The sequence below is a fragment of the Taeniopygia guttata genome, chromosome 3, assembly GCF_048771995.1.
Source record: "Taeniopygia guttata chromosome 3, bTaeGut7.mat, whole genome shotgun sequence".
NCBI lineage: Eukaryota > Metazoa > Chordata > Aves > Passeriformes > Estrildidae > Taeniopygia > Taeniopygia guttata.
Window position 1 is genome coordinate 95,654,175 of NC_133027.1, and position 18,333 is coordinate 95,672,507.

The 18,333-nt window shown below is 44.8% G+C and overlaps 1 protein-coding gene across 1 annotated transcript; it reads right to left on the reverse strand.

The window, feature by feature from the left end:
• Window positions 1–2,491: 2,491 nt before the first annotated feature.
• Window positions 2,492–7,144, reverse strand: LOC100224854 (ankyrin repeat domain-containing protein 9-like). Its single transcript, XM_012572397.5, has one exon. It carries the CDS (start codon window positions 6,800–6,802, stop codon window positions 5,912–5,914), a length of 891 nt encoding a protein of 296 aa, XP_012427851.1. The 5' UTR covers window positions 6,803–7,144; the 3' UTR covers window positions 2,492–5,911.
• Between the last annotated feature and the right edge of the window lie 11,189 nt (window positions 7,145–18,333).

Consider the following 18,333-nt stretch of genomic DNA (forward strand, 5'->3'; position numbering starts at 1 on the left):
TTTAAATCCCTGTCTTGCTGCCTGCTGGTGTGTGGGCTCCAACTGACTACAGTTGTAAAAAACCCGATACCTACATGAGGCTGGCTCTGAGGGATGTGTCAGCCTGGAGCTCCCTAATGGTCAGCCCCAGCAGAGCTGCCAGGGCACAAGAGAAACTAAATCAGATTCCCTTTCTCAAACACATAGAAGTAAATAAGCCAGAAAAACTACATCTTTGGGGACCACATTCTTGTGTGAAGAAGTAAGGGATAAATCTCCTGCTATGAAGGCAAGGACATAGTCTTGATCTTCTTTAAATGAGATCAGTGAAACTTCCCTCTCTGCATTCTTCCATGAAGCCAGTAACGTGCTATGCAAGCACAGGCTCAGAGGAGTCATCCCTTGGTTATAGCTTGCATGTACTAGTGTGCCTTGAGGAGATCTGTGGGAACAGTTGGCACTGGAGTCTACACCCCATGATTATCATCATCATCCAAACCAGCTACCCATCACCTGAAACACCTTGGGTAGCTGTTTTTATCAGAGCAGAGGATCAGGACGGTTCAGGCCTTGGCACAGAATCTGGTGGATCCTTACCCCATGGAGAGCATAGAGGGTGAGAGGTGCACATCTGCCTGAAGACCTTCAGCTGAGCCCCCAGGAGAGGTTGGTGCTGGAAGCCTTGCCAGGGTATCTTCCTGTACACAAAAAAACCATGAGGAAGGAAAGGAGCTGGTTGATGGGGCACAAATCAGAGAAGGAAAGCAGGCTACCAGCACTCTTACTTTCACAAGAAACAGCTGCATAAGCTGAACTCAAACCTAAAAAATTAACATTTCTGAAACCAATTACCATTCAACCCCTGTTGAACTGCTCCTTCTGAGTTATCACCACCTTTCAGCAGATCTGTGAAGTGTGGGTTCACCTCATCACTTGGGGTCATCCTCTGACAGCACAGTAAGCTACTGTAAGCCTGTGAAGAGAAATACTATTTTCCACAGATCACATTTTTTGAGACAATGGCTCAGCAGACAGAATGAAATCACCAAACAATAATATAAGCCAAAGCAAAAGCAACAGATACTTGTGGGTGTTTTTGATCAGTTGGCTAATAAAAGACACATCAATTTTATATTGCAAGTTTATTATATTAATACAATCAAGATTAAATTTTTTTCATAGCTAGTGTACCTAATTATATCAGGCTATGTATATATAACTTATTCCAGCACGTTACAATTGTTTTCTCTTTAATCATGCAGCAAGTAATGTGCAAACACAATTATAGGGGAGATTTTTCCCACCCTAAAAAAGGGAAACCAAAATTACAAATGTATGGCTTTATAAGAAAGTTGTATCATACAATGAATATCCATGTCTGTTTGGGCCTGGCAACATTCAGTCTTAATAAATGAACAACAGCATCTGTCCCTGCCATGCTGATTCCAGAAACGCCAAGGGAACTGGGAACAGGGAAATGCCATTGATGTTAGAAATGGAAAATGTATATCTATATACATTCAGAGTACAAAAAATGTAAAACATGCTTTCAGGGATTAAGTGTCACATTTATTTGTATGCTGAAGTCAGAGTTATGGAACCTTGAAGAACACAAATGCACAGTTTGTTTTCCTTTAGACTAAGAAACATCAGTAGTGATGGAACCAACTTAAAAAGCATTACTTCAGGTGTAGGGAGGTGTAATTGAGGTCAGAATCTGGCCTGTCCTTCCTGCTAATAATGCTGCAGAAATAGACAGAAGCATAGGGTTAGGAAGTCATAGGTGGCTGGATTTTGCTGGCAGCCCAGAAAAAAAGAAAGACAAAGATATATGTTTACAAGAGTTTATTAAAAAAAAAAACAAAACCAAAAACAAATATGTTCTAGAATAAAGTGTGGCCAACATCACAAACCCTTTGCTGGATGATTATAGTTGCTGGCAAGCAGAAGCCCTTGGGCTTGGTGTTCAGGGATAAAGCACCCATTTCAAGAGCAAAACTGCTGCCTTTTTCCAAGAGCAGAAATGTCCTTACCTGTCAGCAGCGCAGGGCCTGGGACACACACACAGAGCTCGCGAAAAGGCCAATTCCGTAGGTAGGGCATCGCTCCCGGCCGGTCCCGGGAGTGCAGCGGGTGGGAGCTGCCGCTCGGTCACGGCTTTGCCAGGAGAGGGCAGGCAGACACTCACACGTGTGCGACAGGACGGCAGACACACTCACACGAGTGACAAGAGGGCACATGTGCACACACACCTGGGTGTTTTCACTCACTCACTCACTCACTCACTCACTCACTCACTCACTCACTCACTCACTCACTCACTCACACACTCACACACTCACACACTCACACTGCTCCACTGCAGTCACTGAAGCTCTTCTCACCAAAACCAAAGACTCACACATACAGACAATTCAGATCCTTACATCGCTACTCCTCAAAATTGAAATTAAAGAGATGTAATCCGCAGAGCCAACATAAATCCAAAGATCAGAAAAGACTTTAACCTCTCCCCATTTCTCTCTCGTGTTTATTTTTTTTCCCAAGTTCAGAAATACAGAGCTGAGCGACACTTATTCAGTATGCAGATACGCAGAATGTAAACATCACCACACAGCACCCAGTACCCTTTTTGATTAACAAGTTACCAACATATTTGCCATGCAAGCATAGAAATTTTTCAAGACGATCAGGTTGCAGGAAAATATTGCAAAATATTTCGAGTTTACTTTTGCTAATGACCTGGCTTGGAAAGAATAGAGAGAAAAAGCAACACAGACAGGGCTGAGGTAGATTTGGCCATATCTGATGTAATGTCACTATATTGACCAAGAAGATGAATAGGATCTCAAACTAACAGGCAGATCACCACAATATAAGCAAACAGGGTCTAGGGAGAAGATCCCCCCTATTCCAGCAGGAGTGCCCATCCTGCAGTCAGATTGCTACAGGAAATGGAAAGAGTTGTCACCACAGTGCTAATAACCTTAAACTTTTGCCCACTGGGAGGCCTGATGTGATTGAGGGCCAGCTGGTGCTCAATCTCTTGCTAAAATGGTCAAGAAAAGGAGAAATGAGGGGGCTGTGGAGTGATCTTTCCTGTGTGGGAACTTGCCTCTTATATTCTGGGCTGGAATTTTTACATGTTGGCCAACAGTGGACCAGCAGCTTTCTTCTAGGCTGGGGCACCAGTCACAGGAATGTCCCAGAAAGAAACTATTGCAAGACAATTCATCTTCTATCCTCGCTCTTGGCAGGTGGATTGAGGGGATCGTCCCACATGGACAAATGCATGCACATAAGCATCCTGCTCTCTGCTACAAACCCACACATAAAATGCCTGATTCCTGACCTCTGCATTGATCCACAACTATTGCAGCCAACAAGAGACCCCTGCACCATTTTACACTCACTTGCTCCCAGTGGGCTGCTCTGGCTCTCTGAGCGTGGCCTCCTGCCTTAACAGAAATTGTTCTCCATTAATGCCAACAGTCCCTACCTGCCTCCTTGGATTTGTAAGATGAACAGCCCTCCCCTCCCTCTGTCTTTTCTGAAACTCTTCACAGCACTGTTTCACAGCACTGAAACTCACATGGTTTAGAGCCAGTGCAATAGCACTAGATGATTTCCATTTCCTCCTTTCCTGGGATCTCTGCTTCCAGGACCCAATTAATATTCTAATAATATCCCTTCAGCAGCCTCCTCCGCCTCTCACCCACCAACATCCGGATGAGATACCGCAGTGCTGCTGGGGACAAACCCAATCCTGCTCCTTGGGACTCCCGGGGTGCCACAGGGGCTGTGCTCTGCACAGTCTCTCTGAGTTTTGGGAGAGTATGTGCCAGTGCTGGGGAGCCTGAGGGCTTGGCAGAAGCAACTGAGCCACCGCTTATAATGCAAATCTGCCTGGGGCTCTGCTTTGCTTCCCAAGCTGTGACAGCCTCTGTCTGCAGCACAGGCTGTCGAGCTCAGGCTTCCCCCAAAACCCTCGTTCAGAGCTGACCCTGCTTTTCCCGGTTTGAAGCCTTCCCTATCAAACAAGGAGCAATAGACACAGATGGAGAAGGACATTCAGGTCCTCGGGGGCAGGGGTGGAGGGACACTACAGCACCAGAGATGTGGGATTTCAAGAAAAGGTTAACCCCTTCATGGCCTGCTTACCACTTTTAGGGCTGGGCTGACACTTTCTCCACCTCACAAGCAAGCCTGCTCATTCACCTGGCCTAGCACAGGTGGCACTGGAACTGAGGTCCTCCCACAGCATGCAGGAAGAGATGGCTGACAGGAGCATCCCAGTGTCCCAGAAAGGATGGTCCAGTTGGCTGTGAACAGCATGTTCTGCAGACTCACAGTAAATCTCCACCTGGCCATGGCTGGCATTGCCGGTGTCCTGGCACACAGGAGGCAGCCCATGCAGAGAGAAACGAAATGGAAGTGCTTCCTGTGCTGACAGAAAGATGGACACAGGTCCAGCATGGCCTCCTTGGCACAAGCAGTGAATAAGCTGGATGAGACATGAGCCATTTTTGCACAAAGCAGTTGAGATTTGACTGCACATCTTTCTTAGCTACTGCCTGTGGAAAGTGGTTTGTGCCCCACAGCCTTGGGCTCCAAATCCAGCTGAAGAGGAGAGTGAGTTCTCCACTGCTGCCCCATGCAGACGGGGGCAGTGAGCTGTGCTACTTCAGCAGTGCAGAGGGTTGCACTTACAAGGCGTGGGGAACGCTGGTGTCCAAAATAAGGGATGTCCCCCAAAGGGAGCTGGGATTTTGCCACTGCTCTGTTTTTGCTGAGAACAGCCAGGAGAGCAGGACCAGCGCCTTGAGCAGAGATGGCAGCGTGATTCAGAGCTACCCAGAAGGCTGCCCAGACCCAGCCCCACTTTCTGCAAACTCACCCTACCTGCAGTGTCGTCAGTGGGAACATTTTGTAACTTCCAGGCTAAGGATTTCTGTCTGGACCTGGGTGGTCAAACTATTCTGACTGACAGCAAGTAGCAACTTTTAACAGCAGAACATCATACCCCAGCTTAGGATAAGTAACAAATGCCTGTGGCTCTGACCCACAGGGAAATCAGGTTAGCAAGCTACATCTCCTGTAGAGATGTGTTCCAAAACACAAGTCAAGGAGAAATAATGTCACATATGAAAGACAGGACTCCCAATGTCCCTGCTCCAATTGCCATTTGTTTACTGGACAGCAGGAAAAATGGTTCCTTCCCCATTGCACAAGTCTGTAGAAGCATCAGGGCTGGGATTGCCTTTAACCCCCTCACTCCCAGGTGAGACTGGATGCTTTCCATTAGCCATTCTGTGGATCTTTATCCCCCATCCCCCACGGGGATAAAGCCCCTCTCTGAACTCATGCCCTCCCACCATGACTTGCTGTAAAGTAACTTGACAGGATCAGTTATCCTGCAGGAATACTGGTAACTCTGCATCCCTGCAACATCAGCCATGCACTTGGTGGTTGTTACCAATGATGCTTGAGCATTGTTAGAAAGGAAACTTGATGTCTGAACCTTGTTGGTAGGGGATGGTATTTCTCCCAGCTCTAGCAGTGACACCATTTAAAAATCCCACTGGGTACGTAGTTCCTTTTAACCCAGGTGCATTACACAGGGTACAGTTATCATATTGGGAATTCAGATACACTGATACCACCTGACAACTAAAAAACCAAACATAACACAGTCTCAACTACAGTTAACCCTTCACATGCACAACAAAACAGAAAACAAGGAAGGCTTTTGCCTTTAAAAGTGCCGTGCCTGCAATCAGTTAGAAAAGACATTTAAAATCTTGTCACAAAATATTGGATTTTCCAGCATAGCCTAAGAGGTTAAATACTAAAATCCCACTAAAATGCAGAGGGTGGTGGATAACCAGCTCCTCTAAGTCACCTTGGAAAATCCAAGACCCATTGAATAAAGTCAAGGAAAAACATTTACCACATTTTTTGCTGGTAGCTTTTTGCCATAGGATGGTAAGGGCTTTAGTGCCTGAGGTATAGGTAGTTCCTGGATGCTTTTAGGGAAGTGGGAAGGGGGAAGAGTCTGGAGAATAGTTTGCATAGCTTGCAGATATAAAGAAGCAGGTGTGTTCCCCACCAGGCTGTTGAATTTGTCTTCTCCCAGCAAAGCTGTCCAGTGGTCTGGGTGCTCCTGCAGAACTTTCCGCATCTTAAACTGTGGGTTGGGCATGAAGAGCAAGAGGTAGTCGAGGCAGAGCTTCTTAGATGCAACATTGACTTTGGAGTCCCACATCTGCTCCAGGATGACGTCCAGCGGGGTAAGCCCTTTACTGTCCTCTATCCTGGGAGATGCTCCATTCCCGAGGAGAATGAGGACCGTCTCTGATCTCAGCAGTTCACAGGCAAGGTGCAGTGGTGTTTTCCCATCTTCCAGATGAAAGCAGCCAGCCCTATTGATATAGGAGTTCAAGCTGGGGAGCTTGTGTGCAATTTTGATGATCAGTCCCAAGATATCTCTCCTGTCATATGTGACCGCCATGGCCAGGTGAGGAGCAGAGGATGGGCAATAGCAGAAGTGTTCCCCAGGCACCTTGAGAGCCTCCTCTGGAAAATGAGACAGCAGATACTGAGCATAAGGCAGGTGATTATGCACCACTGCATAGAGAAGGGCTTCTGAAGGTGAGTAGGTTCGTAGGCTGGCATTTTCCTCCCAGTAAAAATACTCCATAGTTCTCATGTCTTCCAGCATCCACACAGGCTTGTGATCTCTCACAGCCTGGTAGAACATATAGGACAAGAACTTGCAGTGCCTGCTCTGATCATCCTGCAGGCTGGCCTGGTTACTGGCCATGGCTCAGCAAATAAAGAACAGCTCCACGTAAAATCACTCCAGACTGTAAGATTGGTGCACTTGGAATGCTGATCCCGATGCTGCTGCAACCTTCAGGCTGTCATTGCTGCCTGGACTGCACTAGCTGGAATGCATGGGCTGATCATCTCCACCCATTCATTGTTTTTCCCCTCACTGCAGTGGTTTTGTTTAGGTAAGCACAATCCCACAAGCTCAGTTAACCCATGCCATGCAAGCAGATGGTTGGTGAGTACATCCCGCTCTGCGTGTGGCACAGGTTACTGAAACGCTGTCAGACTGCCAGTGATTTTATACACACACAGCCACAGAGAACAGAGGGAGAGACTAAAATTAGCTTGAGAGGTGAGGCGGATTTCTGTCTGCATTTCGTGTCTAACCAGATCAGCTCATACACTGCAGCAAGTGGAATAGCAATATTCTGCTATTTTATTTTTTCTTTTTTTCCCATGTCACTCACACACACGCAGCTCATTATATAGTAAAAAATATGTAGCAGTGTAAAATACTCCAGTGCTGATAATAGGCGTGATTCCATGCTTGGGAAATCAAGGGATTGGTACTGCTAGCACTAGGAAAGGATCCCTATTTTATAAATTTGGTATGGCTGGCCACTTAGGAGACACTGATGTTAATGGATTGTCTATAAGGCATTAGTAATGTTTAAGATGCCAGCATTAATCTCTGCAGAGAAAAGAGGCAGTAACGGTGCCCAGAGTAATAAAGCAGATTGCTGGGTTTAAACGCCTTCCTTTGTTTAGCAAGGAAATACCTGGAGTGCCCCTGCTGCACAGCAAGGGCATAAACAAAAGGTTAATGGCCAAACCTCACTGGCAGGTGGGGAGCTTTGATCAAAGCATTTCTTAGATGTCCTGCTTTGGGACTTCTGTCAGAGCCAGCAGCAATGGGGGAAGTGGGATTAGGCAGTCAGACTTGTGCAGCATCCTGGTAAAACACAGAGGACCAGGGTCTACAGGTTTGAGGGGGAAGGTCCTATTGGATGAGGCAGAAGGACTTGGCCAAAATTAAATTCACAGAAAAGAAATGAACTAAGAGTCCTTTATGGCAAGCTCTGTCTAAGGAAGGAGGGTTTCCACACATCCTTTAAATCAACAGATTGCAATAAAATGGTATCTCACCACTTTGGTAGGAAAACAGGGTTTCCCTTTAAGGGAAAATACAGCACATTAGGAAATCCTTATTTTCATTTCACAAGAAGACAAACATATAGTAAGTATATTCAAACTAGAGAGAATCCAAGTATCAGATCTCCAAATGTTGTTTGGAGTCATCCAAGGAGAAAACCAAAGCCACTCACAAAAACGGGTCTAGATCTTGCACGTCTTCCAAAGCTTTATAGCCATTAAGTAACCCTCACCTGCTGCAGATGTTAAGATAAAGCTCCCCTGGGAAATGCTCACACCACCCAGCCTGTCAGAGCTCAAGGAGCATCTGGACCATGCTTTTAGTCCTACAGATTGATTTTAGGTAGTCCTGTGAGTTGTCTTGTTGCAGAGACACATAGAAGTCAAGAGAAAAATGTTCTGCAAGTATCTCCAATGAAGAGGGAAGCCAAAACCCCAGAATCAGGAATGGCCATGAGGCTTCTGGCCAGTCAGCTCTACACCACAGCTCCAGGATGTCCAGGATATGAAAACATCTGTAATTACACCATACCTTGTAATTACATGTTACACTGTAATCCTGCCTAGGAAGCCCAGCCCAAAACTATGAGTTCCTCAGGTGGTTTGTTCACCTCTTTATGGCACAGGTCTGTCTGCTCTGGTGGCTCTTGGCCTTGGCCTCTTCTGGTTTTTTTTCTCCAGGAGTTTAGAAAAGCTAGTGCTACAGGCACCTTTTTGATGACAATGCATTGCTACTGGATTTTACTGTAAGCACAATACATCTGTAAAACATTACAGAACCATTAGAAATGGAAGATATTGATATGGAAAGCTTCACTGAGGAATTAGAAGAAGACTGGGAGTTTGGAAGTTTCTATTTATTTCTTTAAATTTTGATCTGTGGCTAAAAATAATGACTCCTAATTCATAAGGTGTTTGTTGTGGCTTTCCTCTTTGACAAAGTGCAGTCTAGAAGAGGAATAGAATCAGTTTTGACTCACAGAGAGAGCATCCAAGACAGCAGGAACAGGTCTGAAAGGAAAAACTGAAAAACAAAAGCAGATTTTTCCCAAAACACCATTTACCTTTTCATCTGATGCTGAGAAGCTCTTTAGATCTCACCAGGGCAGATGAATTTTTCCCATTTGATGGTGATTTCAGCTTATAAAGTATTTGGTTATTTTGAACCTGTGAGAAATACAGACTGTTTCTGAGCTATTCAGAAACCTTCTTACAGTGTTATGCTCAAAATATTGTTTCTGGGAAAAAGGGAAACATATCTTACATATAAAGACAAGAACTGAATGTTAGTAGAACTGAAATCTTAGCATGCTAATAAAAAATTATTATTAGTCCAGGTCAAATTATTCCAGAAAAAGAGACAATACTCCTATCAGAAATTATTTCAATAGCAATAATAATAATTTTTAAATAATTTGAAGCCTTTTGCACACTTATCTTCTATCCCTATTCCTGATGTTATGCTCCCCCTGTCCATGCTCATCTAAATACTAAGGTTTTCGTTTCATTCTGATAGTGGTGTTACAGGAAATCATCAGCATCTGGAGTTGTTCTGTGGGAGGAATGTGAGGTTGATGGTGATGGATTCTTCTTCCTCACTCCAGTTTCTCCTGGGGGCCAGTTTTATGATTTGTTACATACTTTTACACCCGCTTTTTCTTCACTGGAGTACAACTCCATTTCATATCCACATTCTCAATAGACGCTTGTTCTATACATATAAGATATTACTTATTTGTCCTCTTTTCTACCCCTGAAATTATTCTTGTCCAGCTCTGCATTTCTTTAGCTGTCTGTAGGTGAGTGGTTTGTAGCTGTGAGTGCTCCAGAGTCACAGGCCTGTGCCCCATCTCTTCCCATCCCCATCCCATCAGGCCTGCAGCCCCTCTCGGTGCGCCCTGTGCTCCCACTTCACAGGGTCTCTCCTGTCACACCAAGCCCACGATGGCCTCTGTTAGCTCAAATTGGAGCTGTGAGCACCTCATGGTGCACAGAGGAGCTGCTATAAACCTATGCTTCTGCCATGCAGTGCCAGGGAAAGTCAACCCCATAAGCCATAGGCACCTGGCTGGGAGGGAAGAAGTGTTCCTACAGCTCAACCAAACTGGAACAAAGCATCAAATACTCTGTAGTAGTGCAGGCAAAGCAAGTTTGGCAGGCCTTGGTTGTGAGCCTTTGGAAACTCGGTACAGAACCTTCAGCCTCTTGCCAGCAGTGGCCAAACTGTGCTGCAGGGACAGGGGGTTCCTCTGGGTCCTGTTTCTGGAATAAGCCAAAGCAGAAAGGCTTTGTGTACTGCATGCTCAGAGTGGGGCTCAGGCTTAGCAAATTTTCCCTGTCATTTCTTCCTCCTACCCCTCTGTACAAAGTTACAGGGAGAAATGAGAAGAACTGTGGGGAGAAAAGTGAATGAAGACACCTTCTGGAAAAAGAAAAAGCCAACAGCAGCTTTTTGTCACTGGGACTAAACCAGAAATGAGGTTTTTTCATTTGTCATCCCACTGCCTGGTGGGAGCAAGATATTTCTCTCCTTTAAGGGAAGAGCAGCCTTGCCACAAGCTCCAGGACTCATGTGAGTTCAGCTCAGCTCTTTCCACCATGTTTTTGCCTGTATACACAGATGAAAAACTTCAAGGAAGAAGCTGCTTGGGAAACAGAAGAACAAAAGGCTTTGGGAAAGATTGGGACCATCTCCAGCATTCTACCTGTGTCAACAACTCCAGTGAGATGTTTCTTGTTCCCTTTCTACCCTTCTCCGGGGATGTTAATTGGTATCTGTTTCCAGGCAAAACTGATTTCAATTTTTCTGTGCCCTTTGTGTAGGAGGACACAGGATAATCCATCCAGAATATACAAAGAAGAAAATAAATTGCCAGTATCCAATGCCTGAGCAGAAAGCAAGAGGATGTCTTTTTTCAGAGGCATACTGTGTTTCAGGATTGTGTCTGCTGGTCTTTTTCCTTGGGAAAAAAGAAAAAAAAAAAAAAACAAAACCAAACTTATCTGTTTGGGATGGATGGTAGCCCTTCAGCCACAGTGAGGCTCTAGGAAATGGGCGCTGTGTCCTGCTTTCGACGTCCAGCCCAGGCTGTGCAGTACAGCTTGGGGACATACTTTATGACAAATTAGTGCCCTTGTGCAGAACCCTACTGAGCCTCAAGGCTGCTTTTACAGACCATGAAGGGTTTCTTTTATGCCCTGCTACACACCAGCTCTGATTCATCCAGCTGACTAAACTAGGCTTTGGGACATTGGAAAAAATCTACATTTTGACCTGTCCTGGATCCCAGAATATTTCACTTCTGCTTGCAGGTTTCAAACAGTGAAAGAGACAAAGTTTTACTACATTGTTAGAGGCAGGAAATGAAAATAAGCAGAGATTTACCACTTTGGAAAGCCTTTGAATTACTTGTAATGGGACCAGCCGATGTGCTGCATGAAGAACAAATCAAATACCAAATGGTTATTTACCTGCAGAACTTTGGAAGTAAAGATGACTACCTCACATGCGACAGATATGTGCAATATATTGGGTATATACATATATATATATACATATAAAATATATTTTATTTACATATATATATAATATATGTAAGAGGGACTCATCTGGAGACAAACAGGGGATTTTCAGGTGATGTCTGTGCTGCTGGTTGACCACTGCTATAATCTATGCATGTGTCCTGCTTATACTGCTACACCCAGATGCTCAGCTGGACATTGCATCAAGACCTGGAGCACTTAAAAATGTTGGGGAAGCAGGGCAATAGTGTTTTGCTGCAAGTTCTTGTTCATCCCACCTGTGAAGGGCTTGGCTTGTTGTGTCCCAGTCCCCCCCCAGAGCCTCACTTCCCAAGTGCAGCTAGTCTGGAGCTCTTGGCAACAAGCCTCAAACAACTTGCACAGATCTGAGTGTGCCTTCCCTCTTCCTTTGTCCACTTTTAAACTCAGGGTATAGACAGAGCCCTCGATATAGGAAACATTTCCTGCATGTCTGGGTGTTGACAGGGAGCAAACCTTTTAGAAGCAGCATGATGGTTTGTTGACCACTGGGAGCAGTCAGTGCAGCAGGGGCATGGTGACAGCAATGCCAGACAATGAGCTGCCCTGCTTATGGCAAAGCAGAGCCTGCTGCAAATGTGAGAGCATTTCCACACCTGTGAAAGCAGGGAAGTGCAAGACTGAAGATGGATCTTCAGACTGAATCTTCTGTGTCTCCACTGTCACAGGATATTTTATAGAGACAGCTTTGTTTATAAAATACCTGGCAGGTGCCTATCTCCACCCCAGGCGAGAGCTGATTGCTTTTTTTTGGAGCCATTCTCATCTCTCTGGGCACACGTAACCCCAGTGTGTGTCACTGCATGGCACTGGCCAGCTGGCATGCCACAGCTCTCTGGTTGTCACCGTGTGACCTGAGTGGTAGAGACCTGAGGCACCTGTGGACCCTGACTCTGAGGTACAGCCTCCCTCACCTTCAGATGATGGATGTGGGGATATTGAGTCTTTCCAAAAGCCATCTTCCTCCTAAGCCTCAGCAACCTCTCATTTTGGGGCCCGAACAAGTGAGAGGAATGGGTGCTGAGGCCTCAAATTGGACTGAGCTTAGGACAAAGAGTGAGCTGGGCCAGGACATGGCTCAGGAGCAGGACCCAGAGGAGGTGGCAGAATTGAGGAGTGAACTTATCAGAGCACTGGATAAAACATGGAGCAATGAGGTGCAACCAGTGCCATCCTCTGCTCTGAACAGGGCTCTCATGGATATGAGATCCAATGCCCAAATAAAGAGTTTGGCTTATTGAGCTCTCCATTTTCAGGGAAACACATGTGAGAGCCAGTGGGGTTGCCAGAGCCTGAAGTCTGTCAAGTGCTGCAGGCTGGTCAGGGCAGAATCCTGACCACCACGAATCCAATGTTTTTCCTCTGTCAGCTCCCAGGGAGGGATTGCCCATTTCCAAAGGCAGGCACTCAGTAAACACTGGGCTAACTCCAAAGGAAGGATAATGATGCTTCCAGCTCTCACTGAATGTCATACACATCTTCAAATGTGGGTTAGATCAAGCAGTGTGCTCATGTCTGGAGGATGAGATGTCAGCTCAGTTTAATCAGCTATAAAAACAACAAAGCTCTTATTATTCTATTTTTAAAAAATGCTCGAGACCTGATCGCACAGAGCCTACATGCCAAGAATCCCAGTGTCTCCCATTTCTGTAAACTCTTGTGTTTCCGTTCCCAATTCCTATCCTAATTTGAGGCTACATCTCTCAAAGGCTGTATATAAATAGACAGATTACCATGCCTCTTCCAGAAAGTAACCTGTCAGCTGAGTTCTGTTTAAAGAACAAAAAAAGCCCTTGCAGACAGTCTGTGCCTACATTGAGCCAGATGCTGTTTTTCCAGGGAAAGGCAGAGACTGTGAAACAGTTTTAAATCATTGGATGCTTTCCTTCCTCGTGATGATTCCGGGTGTCGGTGCCCTGTTTCACCACACCCCTATGTAAATGTCAAGGCTGTCAATTGCTGAGAAAGCATTCAGGAAGGCATGAATACATTTAGTTTCCAATACTGACAAAAAGCAATGCTTTTTTACACCAGCCATAATTAACCTGCGGAATTCAGTGCTACGTGATATCAGCGAGGCTAAACGTTTGGCAGTCTCCAAAGTTTTTATTTTTTCTTTAAATTCAGGTCTTTGTTACGTGTTCTGTGAATATGCAGGAGATGACACTACACCAAAACTGCAATTCCAAGGTCCTTCCACCATGTAGATGGGTAAATAAATAAAAAACTATATCTGTACCACTCCTAACAAAATGATGACAAATTTGTCTGAACCTTTGTAGTTGCTTTTGTGCTGTATTGCTATTGCAAACAAGGGTTGCTTAGAAAGTTAACTTTTGGGTATTTTTGTGGGGGAAATGTCAGTGCCACAAGACTGAGCTGATCTGCAGGATGTATCAGTTTCATTGCATCTGTCAACAAAACTCATGGTCCAAAATGGCATGAACATATTTTTCAAAATTATTTTTATTGAATCCACCACAATAGAAAAATCCAAGCTGTGTGCATCTCTGTAAAACCCCATAATCTGCAACTTATGAGCCCATAATTAACTGCTGGAGGTCACTGAAAACAATCTTCAGCCCCAGTGTAATTACAAAATTATTTGTCAGGAAGTCTTTTCAGTGTCTTCTGAGGTCTCAGAGACTGAGACAGATTTCAAAGTTAATTCAGTCATCAAGAGTGCCAGCTCCTATGCCCTGCATTTTATTGTCTCACAGACAAAATACTTCATCCACAGACAAAGATAACTACTCACCACTGTTCTCCACACTTCCCAGTGTTTTTATCTGCAAATGAGTTTTAATCTGGGAGAAGTGGACAGTCTGATTATCAACAATACGCTTTTCAGAACTACCTGAAAATTGTATTTGTCCAAGTAAGTTTCCTCTGGACTTTATTTTCTCTAATGCTTTGTTCAAAGATTTGTATTGGAAGAATGGATTCCCTGGAGAGGCCACTTGTGATGACTCAGACAGTGACAAATTGCTTCTACTGTCACATATAATGAGTTCAGACCCTTGCTAACCTGCAGCTGGTCACTACCTTCATCCATCTTCATGGTTTAATGTATATTTGAAGTCTGCCACTGAGAATTCACTCAAGAGCAGATGCATTGCAAAATGAAAGCAGGAAATTCCGTAAGGCTGCTTAACAGAGGAGCATTTTGGTGCCTCACAAATGCTTTGAGCACGTTTAAATTCCCATTAAGTCCATTGAGGTACAGTGTTTGCTTGAAGTGTGAGTTTCCTGTGGGAGAGCTGCCTCAGTGCTCCTTCATCAGCACCCAGGGAAATACCATCCTAGACACCTCTGGGCTGTGTGACCATACAAATACTATCAATACCAGAAACCCTGAAACAGCTGCTAGTGCCTAACAGCCCTTAATGACATCCCAGCCAACAGCCACTGAACTGAACAGGAAACTGAAAGATCTTCACAAAGTCACCCTTCTGCTGACTGAAGCCTCTGGCTCATATACTTGGTTGATTCAGTACAGAAAAATAAATTTTATTTGTGACTAATTAAAAAGAATGAAATACTTGTCAGTAATGCGCCAAAGGATGTTGCACTGCCTCGGCATAATGCAGGATTTAAGGTAATGACTCCTATATTTTATTTTAAAAGAGTCTTCTGCTCATCATGAACAAAACTGTCCCCTTTTGATAAAGTTTATAATTGGTGATGAAGAAAAAACTTTTACTGCAAAGTAACCAAAAGTGAAAGGCAGAAAGAAATCAGCAGAACTTTCAGATCATTGACATTTAGAAGGATGGCTTAAATTTTTGATATAGGTGTCAGTTGAATGCTGGTTTTCTTTTGGGTGGTTTTGGTTTATTGGTTTTGTTTTCTTTAGATGAAAACTTAAGAAGTAGAAGCTCTTTACAGGCAGCTTTCTGGGTGACACAAATCAGACTATCTGTGCAAACACTCCTTCAAGATGTCAATTACAAGGTACTGAAATCAAACAAAAAAAAAAAAATCAGTCTGGCCCTCTTCTTAATGGCATATGAGATAATTTGAAGAAGAAGAGGAGTTAAACCACTGGCAGAAAAATTCCTCTGGGTGCCACCCTAATAATAATGCAGAGTAATGGAGGGCCATGGCCTACATCCATGTTCTGGGACTGCAAGCTCCCCTCTGCTCAGCAGCACATGCCCCAGTTGTCTTGTGTGTAGCACACTGAGTGTGGTTTCTGCCCTCTTCCTCTTGTTCTCAGGCTTTGCCTTTCTGCACCAAGCTGTGGTCAGTGAATAAAAATCCAGGCTCTGGGGGCCAGGAGTTATACTGGAGAGATGCTGCTTTCCCTGGCAAGGATCATGGTGACATTCACCAGATACAGGACATGCCCTCCCTTTGCTTTGCCTGGCAGTGGTGCTGACAATGTCAGACAATTGCCAGGGGGCTGCTGCCCTGAAATGTAACATCTTGTGCCATTTGAGATGGGGTAAGGACACGAGACACCTGCATAGAGCTGACAGAAGGAGCTAGTGAAGCTCCCTACCTTTCCACAAAAGTAGCTGGAAGCCAGGGAAAATGACCTGGAGCTCCTTAGTACCAATGTCAGACACCTCGTGCGATTTCACACGCTTCAGCAGCCACCCTGTGTGACAAGAGTGGGGACTCCTCCCCCATGTCATAGCTGCTGCTTCAGGAGGGGAGGTGGCACTGTGCTGTGCCCACACCTCATCTCCTGTAGGCTGGATCGGCAGCAGGAGCTGCTGTTCAATGCAACTGGAGTCAACTGGAGTCTTCAGTGGAAGGACTAGAACATTTTTATGGAAATGCTTCTCTGAGTTGCTCCAGAAAAACCTCTGATGAGATCTGATCCTGTCAGGGCGAAAGAGCAATCAGTGTTTCTATGACAACCTTTCTCTGGTCGTTTAACCTCCAGGGCTGCTGTGGAGCACAGGACCCCCTGCCCTAATCCTGCTGTGCCAAGGCAGACAGGGACAGCCCACCGGCTCAGGCTTGTTCCCTGAACACCAGAGCACTTGGGAAGCACACAACCCCCTCGAAAGTTTCCCAGCCAACCTTCACCCCTGACACCCCACAGCTCTGTCAGGCAGGTGTGACAGAGCCAGGACTCCTCATTCTTCCAGCAGCCTGGATAAACACTGGCAGCAGCCAGGGATTAGCAGGAGCCTTGATGATGGCAAGATGAAATGTTGCTCATCCCTAAACAATATTTGAATTTGGAGATTTAAATCTTGATCTGGGATCAGAAAATACTCTGAAAATAGAATCATCTTTATGAAACAGAAATTCACTCTCCCAGCCAGCCCCAGTTGTCAAGACTCACTCCTCAAAATGAGCCCATCTGTCATGGAAACAGGCATCTAACTTTAACCCAGATTTCAAACTGCTGGCTTGGAGGTTTGTAAATAAATCCCAGCAACACCCCAACTGTTTTTAGGCTTACACTGAGGGGCCACATCTGCTCAAAGTAAAAAAAAAAATCTGACTGTACATGAATCACACGTCAACTCATTATATGTAAAGACTCTGTAAAAGCAATGCCAAAAAAAAAAGCTGTCAGTGTGCCAGCAATACCATGTTTACCTTAAAGCCTGTCAAATACAGCCCTAAAACACTACATAAATAGGTGGAAATATTGAATGTGTTGCTGCAGGATAAAATCCAAGTTTTGAACTATTACAGGTGTCTAATTGATATTATCTTCCTCATCCTCTTTATCAGGCAGAGGCATTGTCCTCCTGACAGCCACAGCTCCTGGAGCAGAAGGTGGCTGTCATAAGCAAGCCTGCTCTGCAGCTGGAGCTGTCCTCTCCCAGCACAGCCCTGCTGGTCTGCTGTCCCGTTTGGCAGCTCAGTGCTAGAACAGAATCTGCAAGCTGGTAAAGTTGGTGCCACTATACATCAAGCCCAGACAATAAGCTGGTTCCCTCTCCTGAGTATGTTGGCATTTCAGAGCCTTCATGATTTTTGACATGTGCCTTTTTATATAAATGAAGAACTTCTCTTCACCCTACTTTACAAATTGGAAACTGAGGTGGACACAGAGTTAGTGATTTCCCTCAATAATAGAGGCAGACAGTGGTTTTTCCTTTCCCACTGTATTATGTTTTTTGACATGCTGCAAGTCTTTCTGGCTTAGATTCACACAAGAGGTGGGACCAATATTTAATTTGAGCATTTTATTGTCTCTGTGACCTTCCCTAGCACCTAGTGAATAAACAGGGAGTTCTGAAGTCCAGGCTAAAAGACTATGAAATATGCTACTGTTTCTACATGATTTAAAATTTGTGTGCATCACAGGGATGTTCTTCTCACATGCTCAGGCTTGGCTCCTTCACCAGATATCAAGTCAGGAAAAGCTTTTCTTGTGATCAGATGGGTAGAAACTGTTGGATGTTTTCTTCAGTTTTGAGGGGGTTTTACCTTGAATAATATAAATTATGCCACACTGTTCATTCTTGGGACAATCTTGATTCACATTTGCAACCATCCCGAATGCTGCATTAGAATCATTTTGCCAGCTAATTGCTTAGATTGCCTTTCTTGGATTCTCCCACTAGAGGGGCTCCCTCGCTTCCTTTAATCCTTTTGCAAACATTCACTGCTGATCTCATCAGCCTGTAAATTCCCTTTCTTCTTACCGTTGCTCTTCAACAACTGGATATCGACAGCAGTCTCTGATTTATCCCAGAGGTCACTGCTGGCATCAGTTTTCTGAATTTCCAAGTAAGCATCTTCATCTTTTCTCCCACACAGGCAGTGTGTTCAGGGCAGTGAAGAGGAAATCCCCACCGGTGGCTCCAAGACTGGCTCATTTGCCTCTTCCAG